Source organism: Cariama cristata, unplaced genomic scaffold (assembly GCF_000690535.1).
Source record: "Cariama cristata isolate BGI_N322 unplaced genomic scaffold, ASM69053v1 scaffold3198, whole genome shotgun sequence".
Taxonomy (NCBI): Eukaryota; Metazoa; Chordata; class Aves; order Cariamiformes; family Cariamidae; genus Cariama; species Cariama cristata.
Genome location: NW_009631472.1, coordinates 2,333 through 14,038, shown reverse-complemented (window position 1 = coordinate 14,038; position 11,706 = coordinate 2,333). Strand labels below are relative to the sequence as shown.

Here is an 11,706-nt window from a genome sequence, read left to right as displayed (position 1 = left end):
GGAGCCGTGCGTGAAGAACTGCAGCCCCTAGGAAGGACCCACAGTGGAGAAGTCCATGGAGGACTGTCTGCCGTGGGAGGGACCCCAGGCTGGAGCAGGGGCAGAGGGTGAGGAGTCCTCCCCTGAGGAGGAAGGAGCGGCAGAGACAGCGGGTGATGGACTGACCCCAGCCCCCATTCCCTGTCCCCCCTGCGCTGCTGGTGGGGAAGAGGGAGAGAAAATCAGGAGTGAAGTTGAGCCTGGGAAGAAGGGAGGGGTGGGGGGAAGGTATTTTAAGATTTGTTTTTATTTCCCATTATCCTATTCTGATTTGATTGGTAATAAATTATATTAATTTTCCCTAAGTTGAGTCTGTTTTGCTTATGACGGTAATTGGCGAGTGATCTCTCCCTGTCCTTATCTCGACCCAGGAACCCTTCATTATATTTTCTCTCCCCTTGCAGTTGAGGAGGGGAGGGACAGAGCAGCTGGGGTGGGCACCTGGCATCCAGCCAGGGTCAACCTACCACAGACATATTTATACTAGGCTGCCATCTGCACTCTATAAGCCCAGGAAGTCAAACCTCTAGGGTCTAAGAAACAAGATGCAACCCTTCTGCTGCCTTCATTAACAAGCTCACATACTAGAGCAAACAAGCACACTAAAAAATAATTTAACACAGTTTTCTCATCAGGAAGAAGACAAGAGAGAACAGACATGCTACAAATGCTGTACCTCTTCAGGGTGTTCATATACCAGGAATGAGAATAGTATTCAGTATCCAATTAGAATAATTTGATTTACTGTGAATATCTATGTTATAGACTACATTTATTATTTCTGTCTGTAAAAACAACAATAGGAAAAATGTGAAATAGCAGAAGAAGTTTACCAATAACTCACCAGCAAAGAAGTCTACTCCACATTAAAAATTATTTTATATTTGCAAGTATTGTGACAAAAGAAGTTACACAATCCACTGGGTACAGACTTCAGGCTACTAACAGTTATGATCCTTTCTTACTTGTTCTCCAGTTTGTTGGAATCTGCACAGTGCACAGGTCGTCTGCAGATTCATCAGCTGAATTTCCAATGAAGTCAAAACTAAGACAATTTAGCACAAGCTTCAACAGTTGCATTGCTAGACTTTGTTGCTGTTGGTCCTGAAGGGTTAAAGGTTTTGCCAAAAGCTAAGGAGAAAAGAAATCTTTATTAGGTCACCTGCACAGAACATGCTTTAAAAACAATTTTGAAAAGGAAAATGTTTGGATGTAAAACTGCAAAGTTCAGAGCAAGAAAACACATACTAAGAGAAACATCAAGCTAAAGCTCCCAGACTTATGAATAATTTTTAAAAGCCTGGTGAAATAATCCTTTCGCGTAAAATACTTACAAGTAAAACTCAACATGTCACTAATACTGTTTGTTAAATCAGTGCTAATGTTCACTGCAAATATTAAACTGTAAGGTTTGATATTTTTCTCTCTCAGTTACTCCACACCAGCATGGAGTATATGTCATATACATCATATGGGTAAAAAAAAAATCTCAACGATTGGTTATTTTTCAGTTTGATGTCCAGGCTGCTAAACAGAATGAGTTTCACATCATGCATACTCAAAGACTGTTCCTTTGGTAAGTCTAGAAACACCTGGCATTAAAAAACAATGAAATGAACAGTCTGTAATCTGAATGTAGCTATTTACAACACCTGTATAAATACAGATGTTAGTGTCTCTACTGCTTTATAACCCCTGTTGTGTCAGAATAAAAAGGTACTTTGTAAGCAAAACAAGCCATTGGGATTTGGAAGTCTATACTCAACATACTGTGAGTAAGAATACATTTTATCGATCTCCTCTGTAATTATAATACTTTAAACAACACTTTAAAATAAAGAAATTACTACCTCAAGATTACACACATAATATAAAGGCACTGAAAACAAACCTCAAATTCATTAGTCATTGATGCAGTTCATTAACATTAAAAAGAAAATTGACACAAATTTGTCTAGAAAAACAATAAAATAAATGCAAATGCAACAACTTTATGTAGTTCATCTGCTCCTTATTTCAATTCAAAGCCACATTTCTCGAGCTTATTAACAAAAGTTTCTAAATTCAGATGATAGGAATTAAAATCAACTGTGTGTCATCAGATCTCTCATTAACTTGGTAATAACTGTTGCACCACATTAGAATTGACAGTAAATTATGAATTTGGCTTTGAAATCAACATTGAATTTCTGTATGTCTTGTATAAACATAACCTGTTTTGCCAGCAATCCTCTCTGTAACTTTTAAACTCTTGGAATTATTTTAATAATTCCACATTTGTTAGTTGAGTGTATTTTTCAGTGTATTATAGACACTGAAATAGTTCTAAAACCAGCTTCCTATACCAAAGTTGGCATTAGTATAAAGATACTGATTATAATTTTCTTATATTTCTGTCTGGAAATCTGTGCGATGTCACTCAGACAAACCTTTCAACCTATGAGAGACTAAAAAAGTACCCTTAGTCCAGCTGAACTTCAAGAAAGCTAGGAAGCAGCTGCCATAGGATACAGGTTCTCCCACCTATGTTTATTGCTTTGATGTGTAATGGGGTTTACTATATCTAAGAAGATTCCTCCAAAAAGATCCAATTCTTCTTTTAAATTATATATTATTTCTCCATTAATATACAGTTCCAACACTGATTTAAAACATTCAGTGTACACTAGTAGAGCATTCCCTCTTAAGAGGTGAGGGCTTACACATCATTTAATTGCTCTATATATTAAAAAAATATACTGCCTGTCACCTGAGCATTGGTAGCTGACAACATGTGTCCTTTAAACTTAGTGCAAATCTGACGTAAGACATGTTACTTAGACTAAAAACGTACTGTGAAAGAAATTTAAGCTAATTTTTTACAGCAGTACCTCAATCACATAGAATCATAGAATCATTATGGTTGGAAGAGACCTCAAAGATCATCAACTCCAACTGTATACCCGATGCCACCATGCCCGCTAAACCCACTAAACCATGTCTTGAAGCGCCACATCTAAACGTTTTTTGAACACCTCCAGGGATGGTGACTCCACCACCTCCCTGGGGAGCCCGTTCCAATGCCTAATGACTCTTACCGTGAAGTTCTTCCTAATATCCAACCTGAACCTCCCCTGGCGCAACTTGAGATCGTTCTCAACCTATATATGTTCTCTCACATATCTCAACCTTGAGAATCATACCTTTAGCCAAAGAGTAATCATACCATTATCTATCCACTGACCCACTGTGAAGGCATCTGTGTTTAAATGCTTAGTTTAAACATCGTGTCCAAATTTCAACACTGAATTCATGTGGTTTTCAGAAAAACTGATTAAACCAACACTCTCAAATAAGTCACGGAATAGAAATCAGGCAATGTTTAAAAAATAAGCTGCCCTCAAAAGCAAAGACTTGGTTGAGCTTAGAGGAAGTAGAATGTTACCTCATGGTGCCACTGCTATGGAAGGCCTTGATCAGCACAAAATGGAAAGTGCAAATTCCAGGTTTGACTGCATGCTGTTCTTCAGCACGTCCTGCCAAGGCTCTTGAGAGTCTCGAGCCTGAATTAACCCCAAACGTTACAGAGAGGATAAGGGAACTAGTGAAGGAGAAAAACACCTCGGCCAGATTTGACTGCACTGCCATACCACAAGACAGAGAATTTGTCTGTCTTCTTGGTCGTTCCTAGTTTAATAAATAATTCTTTTAGCAAATGCTGAGATGGTAGGCCCAGCAAAACTGAGATACAATTAAATTAAGAAAAAACATCAACAAAGACAACAAGCAGAATTTAAATAGTTCAGTCGTTATGGCAAGAGAGAGAGAGAAAGAGATGGCACAGAGAGAAAGACTGAGAGACAGCAAGAGAGACATGAAGGAAGGAAGACTGGAATTTTTGTCTTTGAAGCTTTTTTGGTCACTTGAGCTTAACTGGTTATCATGTAATCCATTTAAGTACAGAATTCATCAACTCAGATATTATTAAGGACTTAGACTGGGATAATTACAATGTTCACAACTTAGGTTCAATTATAAAAGAGCCTCACCTCCTTCAAAAGAGAGCACGCAAGCATCAGTATGTCCTTTAGAGAGGTGTCACGGAATGAGGTAGCTGTTTTACGATGTTTTGCTGAAGGTCTTGAATAATCAACCTAAGAAAAGTTAGGACAGAATAAACAATGCTCCCTTCTTTGCTAAAACTAGATGACAGGTGTATCTGGCAGATTAACTATTTGACACTAGAAATGAAAATTATGGTCCAGTGCTTGGACCATAGACAAGCCTTGACAGCTTCCTGAAGCACCTCCTTTTTTCCCTTCAAGGTTGTCTCTCTTTCTGGATGGAAAGGTCTGAGGCACTTCCTCAGGTTAAGATGTAGGCAAAAGTAAATCATCAGCAGAAAGACAATTGAAAAAGTTGATCATTCACTTTGCTTTACAAGTTCTAGTGACTGTGATGACAGAAACTTTACCCCATATCAGATATGGTATGTATCTGGTACAGGTAACGTCCCTGCACTAAGAATTTCTTGTGTGTCTCTGTTTTGGCGGGGAGAGGAAGGTGTGTTAATCCCTTCACGTCTAAGAAATGTTTCTCCAATCATTTTTATGAAGGGTAGAAACATTCAAAACACTGCTTTAACAGCAGTACACACATCCCTTGCAGAAGGAAAAAAAAAAACAAACAAAAAAAAGCATGCTTACTAGATTCATTTCCTGAGTCAGTTCTGAGAGAATCATTACTCCTATTATATAATGGTCCACAGTGCCCTACAGAAAAAAAAACAGATAGGATTGTTCAAACATCACAGCTTGCAGTTACTATTTTCCAACATTTCTAGAATCAAGAGGGATTTTTAGGCTGAGATGTACTAAGCTGTTTAGAAGGCTTTCATGCCAAATTCTATCAATATTGATAGAACTAGACCTTCAAACTCCCTAATTAGCTCTGAAAAAAAACACGCATCATAAATTTTAAGAATTGTGTGATAACAAAAACCAGTCTGAAAATAGACTGTAGCTAACTGCAATCTAAAAATTCATTATTACACATTTCTCAAAGGTCTGTTCAGTATTCTAGAACTGGTAAGTCAAGCTGCATGAAATTCAAACCATTAAAAATAATTAAGCCATGCATGGATAAAAAAAGATCACAGGACACTCCCAGTAAAAAGTTTTGAAATGCTACCTATCAAAAAAAAAAATTGTCTTCCCTCCACAGTAGTATACAATGCATTGATTTGAGTTGAATGATACATCCCATCTCTGAGAACTTGTGTCTAAAAAGCGAGGCAGTAGGTGTCAAATATTTACATCTGAGGGTGCAATCTGATCATCAGTATTTAAGTTGCTTCGAATGTTTTGAAATTCAGATACAATGTAGAATTTTGCATTTAATTAATAAAACTTAGCTGTCTTCACTGAGCTGCTACAAAACATTTATAGAAAAATTACATACGCTTAGTTAAAAACAATTAAAATCAACTGCAATTAGGCCTTGTCACTGAGTCAGGCAGAAGATTTCTATCTCTATTTTCACAGCTGCAGTTTGCAGCCTCAGCTCCCCTGGTGTCCAAAAAGCAATGTCTTCCTTGTCAAAATTTTCCTGATTATTTTTACTAACCACACTCCTTTTTGCAACTCTGAAGATCACCCGAAGTTCAACTAACAAAGAATGTGGCTTCTTACCAAGGGGTCTAACTTTCCACTGTAATCTATTTTGTATTATCACTTGCACCAAAGCAAATCAGAAGAGAAAATTTCAGAGAACTCTAAGGCAAAATGTATATTGCTGTCCTATCTGCATTGAGTAAGATTAAACATCCTATACTGTAATTTGAACATGACTTTCTTTTACATTTCAAATTCTTAAAATAGTCTACATGAACATTCCTTAGATCACACAAACCTTCAAAAATGGAAAATGCAACCTCCTCTTTTTCACAGGTGTGAAAAGCTGTGTGGTGAATTATGAAGATGCCGGGAACAGAACTGCAGACCTAGCTGCTAATCCTTTTTTCTATATTAAATCACACTCAAATTCACACTGGTTGAACTTCAATCTGGAATGCTAATGCATATGTATTTGAAACTACTATATGCTAATTATTAACATATATTAGTATTGTTTAGGGATTATTTTTTCAATTTTTATCTAAAATTTAATTCACTGGTAGATCTATGGCTTAATTTTCTTTTCTGCAGGAATTCTTAATTTAACTAAAGAAATCTCTTAAGAAACTAAATTTTGTATTTAAATCTCTATTTTTAATGAGCTCCACACTGAAGAGTCACACTGCAATCATTTTAATAATAAATGCAAAATCCAATTACAGTACATTCATAAAAATAACTGCACAATGGTGCAGAAGTATATTTGAGTTTGTTTCTAATAAACAGAATATTGTAACTTATCTTTTATTAGACACTCCCAATGTAACTCAAAAACTACATTAACTTGAACAGTATTATAAAAAAAGAAAGACTGAAAAACAAATGAGAAACTCATTGGCAAGACACATAAACTGTTAACTTCGTATTTTCTTGATGAGTTGCCAGGAGCACCAACACATACACACATAATGGATCATTTTGGAAGAAAATCTCCAAATAGCTTAAATTTTCTAATGATTTTTTCTCAAAATAAGTACTAGACTTCACGTTCACACAGACACTCAGAAAGATTAATCTGTATTAACTTTTAAAGCAGATTAACCATCTCCCAGAAAACTTTTTAAGCACCTTTTTATACATGTTAAATGTATGAAATAATCAGGTCTGGCTAATAACCCATGACATCCAATCACTTTCTCCAAACATCCTTCACAGAAGATGTTGTATATCCTGTATCTTTAGCCACTGTGTCTGACAGTACTTACTCTAGACTTGACATGTAAATTTGCACAGCGAACAGTCCATAGCGAATGATTGCAGTCTGATACTAGAAAAAATTATTTCCAATTTTCAAATACTGTGCATCAAGATTACCTCTCTATCTTGTAACTCTTCTTCTTTGTAACAGTGACCAGTGCAGCGGGGGAACAGGAAATAACATGGAAGGAAACGTAAAACAAGAACATTTCTGCCTCATCCCATTACTAGAGAGGAAAGATGAGTGACCTTTCCTCCCAAACTTCCCCATATCCCTACCTAGAACGCATAATTTTTCTGGTATGTTAGATTTAAATACATATGCTAAAATAGGTAAAGTTATAAAAACACTCTGAATTTATCATCCATCTGCCTATACTGTACACCATAATCCCAGGAGAGACAGAACATTTTGTGGGTTTTTATTCTTTCACTCCTCTTTACGTGTATAGAGAGAGAACATACATACATGCAGGTATCTAAGTACCCATGCACACAAATATGAATCAACAATTTCTCATAAAGTGAAAAAGGAACAGAGCAAACAAGGACCACAACCACATAACAAATACATATAGTGTCTTGCAATTCTGTGTACCACAGCTCTATCTTTACACAGGCTTTCCACATTAACTTCAGAAGCAGGGATAACTAGTGATCTCTGCTAAAAATTAAAGTGCAGGTGAAGTCCCACTGCTTATACAGAAAAGCAACAATATAAGACTGTAACAGTGAATACTCCAACAAATAGTTCATAAAGGTATCTTTTTGATCAACCCTCTGTGACAGGCACTTGAAAAAAATACATTTGAACTCGTTCTAGAACTGAACAGTTTGGCACAATTTTAGCGGTCATTATTACAAGAATCGCAACCAGACTCATGCTTTAAAACACTGAGTGTCTTACTCTTCAGATGGTAGTACCAGTGACGCAGTACCAGTGTTTCTAACCAGGTAACTGGAGCTAACACTATCAGAAATGTATCTCTACATTAGCTGAAAAAAATTAAGGCATTAAATAGAATGGCTTGACAACAGGGGTTAATGTTTTACAACCACACTATGGAAAAGTGCTTTGGAAAAAGAAAATCAACAAACCATGACAGCACTATGAATACTGTGAGGCATCAAAACCCACAACCTCACGCAAGTATCAAACCCACCCTTGTTCTTCACTATAGGGTGATCTTCTGTTTTAAGCAATGCTCTTCACACTTTTTCCACCCAAGTGTATGACAACTAAGTGACATAACATACCAATCACTAAAAATGAAGAGGTCCAAACAGAAAAAAATGGCAGAAGTGAACAATTGTTTCCTACCTGCAAAAATTTTTTTACATCACCAATAATGTCTCTGAAGATGAGCTCATCTTTTAGTACCTCAAACCATCCTAATTTTGTAATTTTAGCAATGACTTGAACAAGAGCTTGGATGACAAAAGGAGCCAGTTTGGGTTGAGATGCTACATAGTTCAGAATGTAATTTCCTGTAAAGAAGCATTTTAAAATCAGCAACACAAGTCTTCTGTAAAGAAAATTAATTAAATGGTTCCAATAGAAACTCAATGCATCAATTCAAAAAAAATAAAAATATCTATATTCTTATGGTTAGCACAATAACTGTAATTTACGTTAAATCATTAAATACAGCTAAACATTTAGTAATACAAAGCACATTACATATGTGATCATTATTCTAGGACACATATGACAACAGTTTGTGAATTCAGAGAACGCTGGCAGGTAAAACAGAGTAATTTTTCATTATGGTCCTACATATACTGGGCACTGATTATTTCACTATGTAACAGCAGTTGTCACAGTCAACTCAAGATACACAAAAGATTTTTCAGACAAGAGTCCCTACTGTTCTCAATTCAATCTAGAATATCCCTCTGGGTAATGCACATTGCATCTGTAGAAATTTCTCTCTAACTAGAAGAAAGTTAATCTGTTTCAAAAGCTGTTGAAAGACCTAAAATTAAAGTTGATTAAAGCTAATCTTTACCTAAAAGAACATTGAAATCTTTTATCAAAAGCAGCGGATTTTCAGCCATGCATTTTTAGAGTACTACTACCCACAGAACTGATACAACAGTGAAGACTTTCTCAAAATCCAAATGGAATCATATGTTCCTTGTGCAAAGCTTTTCACTGTTGAAGACCTAACACATACTTGCTTACTCTTCTAGGATATAGCAATGACTTTAACATAGATCTTAAAGAGTAAGGAAAATATTGAAAGAGCTGAATCCTGCAAGTAAGAACCTGTCCTGGCATGACTTGTACAAATGTTAAGAGCTGATCATAAGCAACGTTACCTATAAGTGACTGGCAGGTGTCCTAGCAGTATCTGCAACTTCCATCCTTAATAAACATCAACTATATCTCTTTAGCATTTTGTAAGATAAATGCAAAGTCTATCTTGGAAAAAATTAGTATTTTTTTTTAAAATATGAAGTAATATATTTGTTTATTTTAATTTTGAAACTAAGAAATGTTATTTGTGAGCTAATGGCAGAGAAATGATGAAAGATCTCACAATCGCCTTTACGTTCACTCTCTCATAATGGCTACCTTATGAATAACAGGCTGGGTAAATGGAGGGAACTACAGAAAAAACGGACTATTCACTCAGTGGTTACTAAAACGTGAAGTTTTAGATCCAACTAATAGAATGAAATTTTAACCACAAACGTTACTTACGTATGTCAATCCTTTGTTCGATAGGTAATGGCGACGCCCTGCTTACAAGCTTAGACAGGCATGTTGCTGCTAGAAGTTGAGCATAGGATGTCTACAAAGACACATCAAAAGACACTATTCAAAAATAGGCTGATTAAAGGCAAAACCCAATAAATAATCAATAAACCAGACTGGTTATCAGATTTTCATTTATTTTTGTTAAGTGTACCAAAAATTTATAAAATACGTATTTTTAGTAATATCTTTGTTTCCTTATAAATAAACATAAACTACAAAACACTAATAAAAAAGTGGAGACCTAAAACTATCATCCCTTTTGATGGAAACCATTCATTTAAAAGTAATTTCGCTATTCAATTAAGTTCTTTAGTTTTGCAATCTCTTTTTAAATCACCTGATAATTTAGAACCATGAGATGATTACCGTGGGTCCATCCATGCATTAAAGATATTTTTCAAATGTGTTTCCTCTTTTTCTTTCTCTCTCTCTTTGAATGATTTGACAAACACAGCCAGAATTATACTAGACTCAGCTTTGACTATCAAATAAGAATAAACTCCCCAACCATTTTATCTAAAGTTAACCATGAAATTAAACACCAAAAATGAAACTGAGTAATGATAATAGAATGGTTTAAACTAAAAGACAACAGACAAGCAGTTTAGGGATTTTTTTTTTTTAATACATTTTTTTTTTTCATTGTAGCTAATAGCTTGAAACAAGAACAAGGTGATGTTCAAACACCAGGTTATACCATGCTGTCTCCCAACACTGCTCCACAGGTGACACAACCCCTGATTACAACCCTTCTGGAAGTATTGGAAGCTAAGATACTGTCCCTTTTTGTCCCTGACATCTCTAATGCAATGCACTTCTACAAAGACCACCTCTAAAAGAAAAAATTTCTAGAATCATTTATGAAACAGATGATGTACCAAAGGAAAAAAAAAAAAAAAGAGAGAGAAAAGCATTTTGCCTTTATTGTACTGACACGGTAATGGCCCATGACTGAGCTTCCAAGCTATGCGACCTTCCACAAGCATGATTACGTTTATGGATAACACCACTTTCAGATACTTACTGTTCCTTGTTCTAATAGAAGTTGGCATTGGCTAAGACATTCTGGGCTATCAATAAGCTCCAAGAGTACCTTCTCAGCTTGCATTCGCTGTGCTAGATCAGTTCCTTCATATAGGTGGTTACATAGTACTTCTAGTTCTGCCAGACTCTGTTAGGAAAGAACACAAATGAAACTTCCATAAAGACTTTTCAATCACATAAGATTTCTTTAAGTGTTTATAAACCTAGATACTATACCAGTAACATGAACTGTTACCTATGCTAAGCTTTCCAGTTGATTCACATTTAAATTACAAAAAAATAGGAGGCTTTCTCTGACAAGAAGCCAAAAATAACTCTGAAAATTAAGTTGTTGTTCCTTATTCTCTCAGGTACCAAAGTACTTTTTAACATGGTTCAATCCATCTGTTTTTCCAAGTCTTCAGATGGGAAGTCCTTAGCTTTTCCAAACAGAGATGAAAAGAGAACAGTGAACAGTTTGAGCTATGCTACTTGGAAAACTCCTGGCAAATTTCAGTTTAAAAGCTGTAATTACTCTTCAAATTACTACAAGTGGAAAAAACCCAGCATTGTCTGTATCTGCTGATGCAAATATGGTGAAAGATGGGACAACTCAGAAGTGATAGTAGCAACAGAAGAGCTAAAATTCCTTCCTACTTAGAAGCTGACAAAGTTCTCTTTGGTAAAGAAGGTGTGTGTGGGGAATCTCTCTCTCCTGTGTGAGGGATATGATTTATATCTACTTGTAATTCTCTCACAGGAGAGATGAACCCTTTAGGCATGTTTCAGAATCATCACACAAACATAGGTTTTAGGATCCACCAGGTTCCCAAAGCCTGTGTAACTCTCATCAAGAACCAGCCACGTCATTAGAAGGCATCCAGTAAATATTTCATTACTTGAGCGTGGCCTAGAAAGAAGAGGAAAAGAGAACACGCAGTATTTGACCAGACTCATTTAAAAGTTTGAGTAAAAATCCTATTCACCAGCTCTTCCAAAAAGATCTTTTGTACTTGAAATAAAAGATTC

The 11,706-nt window shown here is 35.9% G+C and overlaps 1 protein-coding gene across 1 annotated transcript in view; it reads right to left on the bottom strand.

The window, feature by feature from the left end:
- The window catches only part of LOC104166128 (ran-binding protein 17-like), a gene marked incomplete at both ends in the record, with an annotated part of 24,326 nt that extends 12,739 nt beyond the window's left edge, over positions 1-11,587 (bottom strand). Inside the window, 7 exons of the mRNA XM_009705958.1 lie at positions 1,005-1,170; positions 4,068-4,172; positions 4,725-4,790; positions 8,212-8,378; positions 9,598-9,688; positions 10,679-10,825; positions 11,482-11,587. Of these exons, the coding sequence (XP_009704260.1) occupies positions 1,005-1,170; positions 4,068-4,172; positions 4,725-4,790; positions 8,212-8,378; positions 9,598-9,688; positions 10,679-10,825; positions 11,482-11,587 (848 nt within the window). The remainder of the gene's footprint in view (positions 1-1,004; positions 1,171-4,067; positions 4,173-4,724; positions 4,791-8,211; positions 8,379-9,597; positions 9,689-10,678; positions 10,826-11,481) is intronic.
- Positions 11,588-11,706: the final 119 nt, after the last annotated feature.